The sequence below is a fragment of the Mauremys reevesii genome, linkage group 3 (genome assembly GCF_016161935.1).
Source record: "Mauremys reevesii isolate NIE-2019 linkage group 3, ASM1616193v1, whole genome shotgun sequence".
Classification (NCBI taxonomy): Eukaryota; Metazoa; Chordata; order Testudines; family Geoemydidae; genus Mauremys; species Mauremys reevesii.
In genome coordinates this window covers 19,459,751-19,473,196 of record NC_052625.1, presented here as the reverse complement: position 1 = coordinate 19,473,196, position 13,446 = coordinate 19,459,751, and the positions used below count along the sequence as shown (strand labels likewise).

The window sequence follows — 13,446 nt, the reverse complement described above, 5'->3', positions numbered from 1 at the left end:
TGACTTTTTTTGTTTCAGTTTTCACCAAAAAGTTTAGTAGCGACTGGACATTTAATGTAATGAATGCCGGAGAAAATGAGGTAGGATCAGAGGCTAAAATAGGGAAAGAACAAGTTAAAAATTACTTAGACAAGTTAGATGTTTTAAGTCACCAGGAGCTGATGAAATACATCCTAATACCCAAGGAGCTGACTGAGGAGGAATATGAGCCATTAGCAATTATCTTTGAAAAGTCAGGGAAGATGGGAGAGATTCCAGAGGACTGGAAAAGGGCAAATATTCTGCCCATCTATAAAAAGGGGAATAATGACAACCTGGGGAATTACAGACCAGTCAGCTTAACTTCAGTTCCCAGAAATATAATGGAGTAAATAAGTAATCAATGTGCAGACACCTAGACGATAATAAGGTGATAAGTAACAGTCTGCATGGATTTGTCAAGAACAAATTGTGTGAAACTACCCTAATAACTTTCTTTGACAGGGTAACAAGCCTTGTGGATATGGGGGAAGGGGTAGATGTGATATATCTTGACTTTAGTAAGGCTTTTGATACTGTCTCACATAACCTTATAAATTAGGGAAATATAACCTAGATGGAGCTACTGAAAGGTGGGTGCATAACAGATTGGGAAAACTTCCCAGAGAGTAGTTATCAGTGGTTCAGTCAAGCTGGAAGAGCATATCAAGTGGGGTCCCACAGGGATCAGTTCTGGGTCCATTTCTGTTCAATATCTTCATCAATGATTTAGATAATGGCATAGAGAGTACACTTATAAAGTTTGCAGATGATACCAAGATGGAAGGGATTGCAAGTGCTTTGGAGGATAGGATTATAATTCAAAATAATCTGGAGAAATGGTCTGAAGTAAACAGAGAAATGCAAAGTACTCCACTTAGGAAAGAACAATCAGTTGCACACATGCAAAATGGAAAATTACTGCCTAGGAAGGAGTACTGAGGAAAGGGATCTGGGGGTCATAGTGGATCACAAGCTAAATATGAGTCAACAGTGTAACACTGTTGCAAATAAATAAATAAATCTGGGATGTATTAGCGGGAGTGTTGTAAGCAAGACATGAGAAGTACTTCTTTCGCTCTATTACATGCTGATTAGACCTCAGCTGGATTATTGTGTCCAGTTCTGGGCACCACATTTCAGGAAAGATGTGGACAAATTGGAGAAAGTGCAGCGAAGAGCAACAAAATGATTAAAGATCTAGAAAGGGAAGATTTTTAAAAAATTGGATTTAGTCTGGAGAAGAGAAGATCGAGGGGGGACATAATTGTTTTCAAGTACATAAAAGGTTGTTACAAGGAAGAGGGTTTAAAAGCAGATTAAGCAAACACCTGTCAGGGATGGTCTAGATAATACTTATTCCTGCCCTGAGTGCCAGGGACCGGACCAGAAGACCTCTCGAGGTCCCTTCTCGTCCTATAATTTTCCTTACTCAGGCATAACTCCCACAGAAGCCAATAGGAATTCTTAGCTTACACATTTCTCTCCTGTGATTTTAATGTATTGGTTTAGCAAAGTATGTAGTGACCCTTTGAGATCATATGAACAAAATGACATTGTCATTAATTATGAATCTAATTGGCTTCTTGCTTTTTATCTATAAAATACTAATATTTATACACACTGATAAGAGAGCAGCTGTCTACATTACTTATTCTTTGCGAGTTGCTGGGATGGGGTGCATACATCTGTTCATTGTGGAATACACAGTAAACAGGCATGCATTCAATTTTTACGAAAATCATAAGCCAGGCTAGGGAATACTATTTAAAAATGGCCCAACAAATTGTGAACCCATTCTTTGTTTGAAACAGCCCGGTCATGGTGACAATTTTTAGTCTTTCTCAGACATCATGTCCACTTCCTGCTCCTTCATGTACGTGTGTTTTCACAGCCCAGCTGCACATTTAAAATGAAAGCAGTTTGTAATTGATTAGAGTTGGTATGCTTTGCAATTTCTTGTTAATCTCTCTTATTGTGTGCTTGATAAAAATGACAGTCAGGGTATAAATCCTAGTTTAAATCAATACCTGCAAGTGCTAATCCTGGAAGATGAAAATGTCAAATACCTCTTGCTGTGCACCATCGAAAATTGAATCCTGACTAAATTGTTTGCCTTTACTTCTTCCTTCAGTGCTTTTCTTTTAACTTTTTTGCTATTCATTCCTCTTGCATAACTGCTGCCTTCAGTTAAGAGAGTAGGTTAATGGTTTGGAGAATCACAGAGAAGAACGATGGAGAGCAGTGCCATCTCCTCCCTCCCTAAGCAGTGTCTGACAATCCTTGTTTCGCACTCAGAACCCAGGTCTCAATTAACTCCTGAGCCCTAAAGTTTAATCAAAATTCTTATTTATTCATTGTTTCTTCTGAAAAATGCATTTCAAAGCTCGGCAGCATTGGTTGGCTTTGCAATGTGCCAGGCATGTGTTTCTACAGTAAATTGGGAGACCTAAACTGGGATTGCAGGGGCCATTTCCAATGTTAATTTTTGCCCTGGCTTTGGAGCCATAAGAAGCTATGGAACATGAATATCCTACTCCAGCATTATGGGAAGGGGTCTGATTGCACTATCTGATGCCCATCAGTGCCTTTTGGATTAATTAACTGAGTAGCGCTTAAATTTTTTGAAAGTGTATAGTGGTCTTGCTTCAGGTGGGTTGCTGCTGTTCTATTACCAGAGGGGAAAAGATAAAAAGAAAACTGTAAGATCAAAAGGTCACTTAGCGATGAGAGAGGAATCAGGCAAAGCAATTTCAGGGTAAAGAGACTTTACCTGCCTAATTTATATCAATTTAATTTCTACAGGAGTGTGTTTCTCATCTTTAAAATAGCTGGTCAAATAATATTGGTTCAGACAATTATTTAGTTTAAGTATATGGCAAAATTCTGCCTTTACTTATCCCAAGTATAGCTGACTGAAATCCGTGGAAGCTGCTGTATGCTAAGCACTTATGAAAACCAGGCCACTTATTTAGGCACATAGATGTGGACTTCAGATCTGGACTCTAGGCATCCAAAAAATCTTGGCCTAATTATTTTTCCTGAATCAAATTAATAAACGGATGAGTATTAAAAACCAAAACTCCTTTAGTAAGTAACTTGGCATTTTACAGTTATACACATTCTGCTTTTGAACGTTTAAATTCTGTTGCTAAAGACATAGGGCCAAAGCATGAACTGCTTGATATTTACTCAGTCTGTATGTCAATGAAATGGACATGGACGTCAATGCCAGCCATGCTAAAGTAAGTTTTGAGGGTTAGAATGTGCCCTTAACGTCTCCCTGTGCACCTAACCCTCTCTTTGCAGAAGGTGAGGGTCAGTCACGTTCATGGCGCTGTCCTTCAGAGGCTCTTTGCAGAGCTTAGAGGGTGCGTGTGTATGAAGTAATAGGGAATTGGGTGCCGGGGTGGGCAGGTCTGGGTTGGGCCAGGGCCTCCACATTGCCTGCTGCATCTGGTGGAAAGAGTAGAGGCACGTTAACACAGCTACAGCCTGTTAACTCTGTTGCGGAACACCTCCCACAATGAGGAACCCCCTTAGAAGGGCATCCCAAAGACGGGCACCCGCTGCAGAGCTCTAATGAGATCATTGTGCTGAGCAGCAGAGCAGTACAGGGTCCAGATACGGTGCAAAGGTGCAGTGAATTCACATGGATGGCTGTGGATGCCCAAGGATCTGTGCTCTTTGTGGGCTCGACTCCTTGTTTCTTAGGAAGGGGTTGTACAGGAGGCAAGCTCTGAGACCCTGACAGAAGAATTTTCTCCAACTGAATGATCAACAGCATCCTCTACAATCCTCCAAAAAATGCCTCCGCTCCGCCCCTGAATTGGTGATATTTACATTGGGGGTTTCGCATTAAAGAATGCATCAGAAATAGAATAAACGTATCCACTGTCTGTCTTCTCCCGCTGGCTCTGCACCCGAGGAGGCTGCTGCACCTCAGTTATTCCACACTTCTCTCTCCATTTCTGGCAGCATTTGGACACCAAATTCAAATTAGTGTGGTGAGTTGGGGTATTATCATGGGCTCAGTAGTGACTGGTTGGCTCCTTTATGACCAAAACAGGCAGTGCCAGCTTCTGCTGACAGGTACAGTCCCACTGAGGATGTCCTAGGGGTGCCTGAGAGCAGAATCGGGGCCACAATCTCTTTGGAGAGATCTGTTTGCCAGACTGTGAAAGTGGTTCAGCTTTTCTGCCTTACTTATCCCAGTGAAACTTCCATTGCCCTCAGAAGGAGCTGGGAGGCAGAACTGGCCGCCTGGAATAAAACGCTGATGGAAGCATCCTGAACCTTGGCATTTACCTTTTTCAGCACAGTCTAAACATAATTCAAGTCACTTCTCTACGATTCATGTGGTGAATTTAACAGAAGGTTTTAGCCCTCGTGTGGCTCTAGGAAAGTGCACAAATCTGCAAAAGTCCTAAGACTTGCTTCAAAATACTGAAAGTTGCTTTATTGAGTTTATTGAGTAGTGCTACCTGTTAGCCTTTACACGTACACAGGGTGGCGTAGGTGGCACTATGGCATAGTATGGCAGCAAGCCCTTTCCCCTCTGTTGTTTAACGGAGGCTATAGAGAAATACGATTGTGCCACATACTGGGGTTATGGGGCTAGCAATATGAATATTTAGGCTAGACAATATACAGAGCGCTGGCTTCTTTGCTAGAGTTTAAATTTCTTGTGCAATAGATGTGAAATTCTGGCACCATTAAGATAGTGGGAGCTGTGCTGGATAGTTCTAGGCTCCATCAAAGTTGGGAATGAGATCGGGGGTGGGGAGGAAAGAGGCTTACACCTGCATTCTCCTATTAGTTTTAAGTAACACCGAGATAAAAGTTGGTGTACTGGAGTCTTTATCCTCCACTGTTCCAGAGACTCCCAGAAAAGGATCTTTTTTTCCCCTTGTACTTAGTGCTCTGAAACATATTTTTTCTTACTTTTTTTTTATCGTCTAGACAGATCAGCACAGAAAACACTGGAAAATGCAACAGACATGCAAAATGGGAAAGGGAAACTGAGTAGCCCCATTAACTTCAGCAGGGTCTGCCTTGCTGCTACTAGGATTGGACCTGAACACTTCGGGTTCGTCACCTGCCCGTTGTTCTCTAATGACATTGTTTTCTAATAGCTTTGTTCTTTAATGGTTTCTTTTCTAGTGCTGACTCGCCCTGGAGTTTCTTTATTTTGCTGCAGTACTTTCTCCAGCTGTATTCTTGGGGGTTATTGTATGTGTTTATATTTACTCACAGCTAGCAAGAGTAGAAACTGGGAGCAATTTCCACTCCCTCAAAACCCTTGGTCAGTACTGTCCCCACGAAGCGAGGCCGTGATCCTGCAGTGAGCTCTCTTAGGCAGACCCCTGTGCCCATGCATATTGCAGAGTCTGGGCCTTACTCTGCAGCTACCAATTAAGCCTCCATCTCCTGTGCCGGAAAACCTCTGTCATTAAAACAAGTCAGATCAGGGCTTCCTCACCTAGCGTGACCAGATATCCCAATTTTATGGGGACAGTCCTGATTTTTGGGTCTTTTTCTTATATAGCCTCCTATTACCCCCTTCCCCTGTCCCGATTTTTCACATTTGCTGTCTGGTCATCCTATCCTCACCAGATGGTTTTATTTTCTTCCCAGCTGTCCTCACTCTCACTTTGTTAAAATGGAACGGTAAATCTTACTGCACATGATGGTGGTGGTTTCCTGCCCAAGAGCTGGGTGCAGCAGAACACGACTGGTGGTAGTGGCATAGAAGGGAAGGGATAATAGACAAGATGGCTAGGGAAGCCCTTCAAATTTGGAAGGATTCTATAATATTTTAAATATCTGCTGCCAGCTCTGGCATTTATTCAGCCCACAGAACTTAGTTATTGCCTAGCTTGAGCTTGGGTGCTGTAATTTACTTGCTGGCTGTCATGCCATGCTGATAGACTTGTTCAGAAAACTGTCACACTTTGAGAAAATGCTGCTCTCAACCTCTCCTTTTATCCACCATGTAGTGACAGCAAATATTTTAACAGTACAAAGAGTGGTGTTCAACAAACTGTTTTGAAATGTACTTCTAAGCACTTCATTCAATGTATGTATTTAGTGAGAAAATTACTACGTATAAATCCCACCTTGTGTTTTTACTACAGAAATAATGGCTTGTAATTTATTTAGCAAAAAAACTTGGCTCATCAAATGCAGTGTAAAAGTGAAGTCCTACTTTTAATCCAAACTTTCAAATGGGCAGGGCCGGTGCAACCCATTAGGCAACCTAGGCGGTCACCTAGGGCGCTAGCATTTGGGGGGCCGGCATTTGGGTCCTTCGGCGGCAACCGGATCTTCGGCCACCGCAGTCGTCATTGGCATTTAGGCGGAGGGACCTGGGGCGCGGGGAGGGCCACCTGCAGGAAGTAAGGGGCGGGCGCAGCACGCAGGGGAACCACTCCCCGCCCTAGCTTACCTCTGCTCCGCCTACTCCCCTGAGCACGCCACCCCGCTCTGCTTCTCTCCCTGTCGTGGGGGGGCGCCATAGGGCAGGGGGGGGCAGAGAGCTGCCACAGGGCTCGAGGGGGAGGGTGCAAGGTGGAAGTTGCACCCGCCCTGCAAATGGGCCAACTGAGGTACAAGAGGCAGATATGATTCGCCTAAGGCAAGAGGGTAGCAAGTAGGTTTGAAACTCAAATTCCTGGGGTCTCCATTCTTTGCTATAACCAGAGAAATAAATACTGGATGTCAGATACAAATTCACTCTTTGGATATGCCTGGTGGTTCCCTTTGGTACTATAAATAGCATAGCATCCTCCTCAGTGTTTTGCTTCAGTTTCTATGATTCTGCTCTCTACGGTCAATGGGCCAAATCTGATACTGACCACAGCCAATGCTACTGAGGTCAAGAGGTTTGCACAGTATATTAATCAGTACAGAAGCTGGCCTATGCTTTTAGACACCAAACCATCCTTCTGCTCCTGGTAATGTGGGAGTTGGGAGACCTATGTCTGCTCCTGCTTATGGAATTGACCTCCGTGTGACCTTGGGCAAATCACTTACCCTTTAAATATCATCAAATCTCATGAAAACTGCTACAGAAAATGAATGGAGTGGGGTGAGTCAGCCTTTGGATGGTGAAACATCCAGCTACATACAAACTAGTCAATTTTAATGGCTTTCAGAATGGCTTGCTCTTGCAAACAAGGTCCATTTTCCTGTGCAGCTCTACAAAAGCACTGGGGGCCAGCAGATTGACTTATGTAGTTAGGAAACTCTTGAAGGAATAACTATCCTTTTTTTTACACTTTCACAGACTCGCCCATCCAAGAATCCCAAAGAACTCTAGAACGCTTCAGGAATAAAGCTTTCACAACACCCCTCCTGGCTCCGTTTCACAGGCAAGGACGCTGAGGTCTGGAGATCTTGCGTGGCTTGCCAAAACCAGGCAGCATGTCCTTGGCAGAGGCCCAGAAGATCTCCTGATTCACATGCATTAACCTCAAGATAATGCTTCTTTTTGCAGTTGAGTGGACATACTAATTGTTAGACTGGTCTTCTGTTTTATACCCTCTGGTCAGAGTAATTGTCTTGATTGTATTGTGAATAATTTTAATATGACATACTAATCTCAGTCAGTTTTAAAGACTATTTACAGATTATCTTATTATTCCTTAATAATGATACACACATATGCAGCCTCTCCTTATATAACAGCACCAAGGTGTTGAAAATGCCTGTGAACCTCAGTGGTTCTTAATATGGTTTAGTGTCCATAATGTAGAATGATGCTAAAGCATCCACACTGAGCCTTGCTCACCAACAAATTCATTGGGAATGGTGTGTATGCCTGATATGGAAGGGTGGGGTTGGAACAGAGACCCCCCCCCCCACCAAGGGAACTGGCACTTCTCAAAGCAGGCGGGGAGAGGTCCATCCACCAACCAGAAAAAAATCATTCCTCCAAGAACTACATCCTTGAGAAGGGAACCCATCCCCTGAGTGGGAAGTAGGTGGAATGGGTGAGGAGCACCCAGCAGAGGACTCATGCTGGGGAATGAGGAAAAGAGGGAAGAAAGACCATTGCCTAGGAACCCCCAAAATACCCCTAAGCCAATCAAAGAACTTCTCTGTGGCTTAGGCCTTGAATAGATACCCAAGTTTTACTGATTTCACAACATCAGTTTAGAAACTGATGTAGTAAAATTAATTATGTCCACCTTAGTTACACCAATTTATCTACATTAGTTTCTAAACCAATTTAGTGAAATGGGTAAAACGTTTCTCTGTATCCAAGGTCTTAATTACCCCCTCTGACAAATGGGGCTAAGGAGAATGCTTTACACTTTCATAGAGCGGCTTCATTCTTGGAGCTCAAGTACTTTACAAAGATGAGTGAGCACTATCAGCCTGATTGTACAGTTGTAGTTACCTAATTACAGAGATTGGAAGCAATTTTCATGAGAGGCATTGCAGCCGGGTGAGTGAAACAGGCTCTACTAGCTTAGAGATCAACATTCTGTACTTGGGTTTGCCACAAACTGCCTTGATAAGCTTTGGTAAGTCAGTTAAACTCTGTTCCCCACTCACCTTAGCTAGAAAAGGGACCTGTGTACATTCCCCTGCTAGGCCAAGGGGGGCATTTTAATGGGAGGGGTGGAGGAGAAGGAATTTACCTGTTCATGGAGTATTCTTTCACTTTTGAACAATATCCCAGGCCAGTTTGGAGACAATGAAAATATTCTCCATTGCATTGTTTACTATTATTATAGAAAAGCTTTCAATTTAGCTTTGACACTAGAAAGTGCCTGAAATGGCCACAGACTGCTGCTGAAAAGACAGCTTTGCACTTTGGGGCAATTGAAAACCAACTCTTTCCAGAGACAAGAGTTGCTGATCATGACACCTGTTATTAAGATTGATGGAGTTGGTTTTAGGTTGGTAAGTCTTGTGAAATTCTCCATTGCTGACCCTTTATCAGAGCATTGATGTTTGAAGCAGAGGGTTGGTCAAATACAAAATGAAAGTGAAGAATCTTCATCCTGTCAATCAAAACAGAGATGGGTGGATCCCTCAGTGTACAAGAGGCTGCGTCTCAAGGATGGAGTGAATCTGTAAATAGCTGGCATTGGGAGAATTAGTGTGTGTGTGTGGAAAGTTAACCCTATATATAAGGTAATGGTCCCAAGTGTTTGTTGTGAAAATGCAGTCTCTCTTTCTTGGATGTCCCTTGAGAAGACAGAATGAATAACCATATGCAAGAAAAAGAATATGGCCCTGTTTCTGATACGTGCTCTTAGGTTAGCAGGCAAGATATAGGCTCTAAGTCACTTTCAGAGACTTTACCCTAAGTCCCGTTTTGAAATGTGACTAAGGCAGTGAGGCATCTATGTCCTATTAACTCTCAAAGAAAGTCAGTCTCCTAACTCCATTTTCAATATGGGGATTAGGGTAAAATCTCCAAGTGATTTAGAATTATAGGAGTGGAAGGGACCTTGAGAGGCCATCTAGTCCAGTCCCCTGCACTCATGGCAGGAATAAGTATTATCTAGACCATTCCTGACAGGTGTTTGCCTAACCTGCTCTTAAAAATCTCCAGTGATGGAGATTCCACAACCTCCCTAGGCAATTTATTCCGGTGCTTAAACACCCTGACAGTTAGGAAGTTTTTCCTAATGTCCAACCTAAACCTCCTTTGCTGCAATTTAAGCCCATTGCTTCTTGTCCTATCCTCAGAGATTAAGAAGAACAATTTTTTTCTCCCTCCTTCTTGTAACAACCTTTTATGTACTCTCAGTCAGCTCTTCTACAGACTAAACAAACCCAGGTTTTTTCAGTCTTCCCTCATAGGTCATGTTTTCTAGACCTTTAAGCATTTTTGTTGCTCTTCTCTAGACTTTCTCCAATTTGTCCTCATCTTTCCTGAAATGTGGTGCCCAGAACTGGACAAAATACTCCAGTTGAGGCCTAATCAGCACAGAGTGGAGTAGAAGAATTACTTCTCATCTTGCTTACAACATTCCTGCTAATACATCCCAGAATTATGTCTGGGTTTTTTTTTTTTTTTGCGCAACAGTGTTAAACTGACTCATATTTAGCTTATGGTCCACTATGACCGCCAGATCCCTTTCTGCAGTACTTCTTCCTAGGCAGTCATTTCCCATTTTGTATGTGTGCAACTGATTGTTCCTTCCTAAATGGAGTACTTTGCATTTGCCCTTATTGAATTTCATCCTATTTACTCCAGACCATTTCTCCAATTTATCCAGATCATTTTGAATTTTAATCCTATTCTCCAAAGCACTTGCAAACCCCCCACCCCCAACTTGGTATTGTCTGCAAACTTTAAGTGTACTCTCTATACCGTTATCTATGTAGGAGTCTGTCTTGCGAAATCACTTTTTAAAGTGGGACTTAGGCTCTTAAATCACTTACATGCTATTGAAAATGTCACTCATAGGATAGAAGTACAACAAAAGGGTATGTCTTTTTACTTCACCTTTTCTTGCTTTCAGGTTTTTCATTAGCAGATTTAACATACAATACACAGTTGGAGAGGAAAAAATGACAAGTTTGCTTTTTACCCTCTCTCCAAAGCCCAGCATTCAGTACAAAGTGCAGTGAATCAGGAAAAACACCTTCTCAATCACCAGTCTGCAAAATGCAAATGTGGACTGCAGGACTCTTATTTTTTTTCTCCTGGTTCACAAGGAGTGGGGTGAAGAGTAGGGGGTAGGGTGTCGGTTTGAAGGGTTTAAACTTTTATAAAATCCTCTGAAGTTGGGGTTATTTGTTTTGTTTTATTGTCTAGAAGGTCACGGCTGAAAGCTTGGGGTAGATGCTCTTTCTGTATCTAATATAGATCAATAAATAAATAAATGCAGCATCTTCAGCTACCACGGGTGAGATTTCAGTTGTGTGTGATTATTGTAGTACCCTTGGAGATGGCTGACACCAAAACAGTGAAACTTGAGGCTTTTACCAGCTGTTAGAGGACTTCAAGTACAGTAAAGAGGTGTATTCCAAAACTTAGAGCAGTACTACATAGTGACAAAATATATCTGTGTAAAATTACAGTTCAAGCAGCACTACAGGCAATAGGATGCTTATTCCTTTCCAGTGGGTTTTTGCTTTATTTATTTTTATTTATTTTTTGTTTGTCAATTGCAAATTAGCTAAACTCTTGGCCATGGCCTCATGAGATTACTGGTTACTAAACCTTTGGATTCTGGATTTAATGGGCCCAACGTCTGATCCAGTATGACAAGCCCTTCATTATTTTGCTCACATTTGCTTCTTGCCTTCCTCCAAGCGCTTTTCAGTGGCACTGCCTATTTACTTTGACCTGGCCATAAATGGGATTTAAAAGAACATTGGGTGAAGTCAGTTGGAGTTTTGCCATTGACTTCAGTGAGGCCAAGACTTTACCCATTGTCTTTATTTAAGGTAGACTTTGCTTGCAGATGTTCCTATTCAGCCACTGTTGAACTAAATAATCTGGTTTTATGTCTCAGCTGATTCTGTCCCTCTACTCCACTGTCCTGGTTACAGCTTGTACATCCTGCTTGGAGGGCAGTGTATTGAACACAGGAACACTGAATTGTTTTCACATTGAAAGTCTTTCAATTCAAGACCACTATATCTCCTTATATGCTGCCTCTGTTCTCTGCCTCTGGGCTTGAGTGTGTGTGTGTGTGTGTGTGGTGTATAAGTACCAAGGCTCTGTGTGTTTATAGCATAGTGACACTTCAAAAGCTCTTAGCCTGTGGCTCCAGCCTTCATCCTCTACTTGCCAGTAAGGCCCTTGTTCACCTAAATGGGGGGAGGCAAGTAAAAATCTGCTCAGAGCCAGTTTATAGCAGTGGGTGTGGATCATACCGTATCTGGCTCAAAACAGGGTAGGCAAAAGCTGCTTGTGTTATGACACCTTAAGTCCAGATTCTGATGCTGTTACTCAGTAGGCATAAGCGTATCAGAATCTGTTTTAGCATCTGAAGCCTGGTGGTAAATCATGTATTTTTTAAACTGCCTGTAAAAGGTGACCATCCGTCCCTTACTTTAACAGACATCCTTTGTCTGATGCTTAATGTTCAGGATGCACTTTATCTCATATCTCAGCAATGATCATACACTGTGATACACATACATGATTTTGTGATGTAAGATTTTGTACCACCAGTACAACACTGCAGGGAGCGGCACCTTGAAAAATGAGCTTTGTCCTGAATCTTTCATGCCATTCTCCTTTGTTTCCTTGAATTGCTAGTGGTGGATCAATATCTAAGATGTATTTCAATGAAGTCATAATGGCCTTTATTAGCATCATTTATTTGAACTACTCTATATTCTGCTGTGAATTAGAAGACTGAATCAATAATTTTCCCATTCAGAAGCTTCTCTCCGTAGGTGGTGTTGGTTTGAGGGATGGGTGGACTCCTTGGGCAAGGTCTAGTTCCCCTTGCTCTCATGAGTAGTTCCAGTGACTTCCAAGGAATGGCTCTTGACTAAGGGGAGCTGGATTTGGGTCCTAAGAACTGACCACATCAAACCATTGTACAAACCAACCACTTATGTCAAAGGAGTGAGTATGTATTGTTTGTGTTACAGTAGTGCCCAGAGAGCCCAGCAAGCTGGTGATCTGTTGTCTGTACGTTGCCTGGCACATAGCGAGAGACCCACCCTGCCCTGATGAGCTCACCATCAAAACTGACAAAAGGTCAGAGGGGAAACATAGGCATAGGGGGGTGCAGTGACTTACCCATGGTCTCGCCAATTAGTGGCAGCGGTGGGAATAGCACTTAGGTTTCCTGACTCTAATGCCAATGCCCTAAGCTACTAGATCATGATGCCTGAAAACGTGGGTGTGTCTGGAATGCAGGGTCAGGCTCCTTCTTATTGGTCCTGTTCTGTGCTTTTCTCTGAATAAAACCATAATCCGAGGACTGTTCAGATACCTTTACATATACCGGCCCTGAATTGTTTTCAGCTCTGCTCTCACTTCACACTGAATGGAATAAGGAGAGTTATCACAACCCTTTTGAATGACAAAGCGCTGACAAATTATTCTGAAGCTTGCCCTCCATGCTAACCCTGCAGTTCTGATGGCTAAAATGCTTCTGCTTGCAAATCTAATTAGATAGCAGGGTATAAATATCTGTGACTTTCTGTCATTGCCAGATTTTTGAAGAATTCTCTTTTTATCGTTTTCACTCATTCGCTTGCTAGTTTTGTCAAGAATGCCCAGCCTGTAGGTATGGTTAGAAACCTGTAACTGAGTTAAGTTAGAACTCACTCCACAAGTTATGCAGTCCCAATTTTTGGGATGCTCCCATTGTAATTCTAAGGGAGAAAAAGCATTGTTTTCCTTATTAAAAGGAACCTCCTCAAATATTGATCAGATAAGAGTGGTCTGAAACAAATGAAGTATTTTCCCTTCCCTTTGGGTTTTATCATCCT

At 42.4% G+C, this 13,446-nt stretch overlaps 1 protein-coding gene across 15 annotated transcripts in view; it reads left to right on the top strand.

The window, feature by feature from the left end:
• PCSK2 (proprotein convertase subtilisin/kexin type 2) overlaps window positions 1–13,446 on the top strand; it is a 371,376-nt gene that overhangs the window by 157,860 nt on the left and 200,070 nt on the right. For 12 of the 15 annotated variants that reach the window (XM_039531409.1, XM_039531410.1, XM_039531419.1 and 9 more), the window contains one exon: window positions 7,307–7,515. In XM_039531409.1, the coding sequence (XP_039387343.1) occupies window positions 7,501–7,515 (15 nt within the window). In that variant the 5' untranslated portion in view covers window positions 7,307–7,500. Of the gene's footprint in view, window positions 1–4,979; window positions 5,108–7,306; window positions 7,516–12,597; window positions 12,707–13,446 lie in introns of those variants that run through there. The other 3 variants (XM_039531421.1, XM_039531420.1, XM_039531412.1) reach the window with 3 other exon arrangements.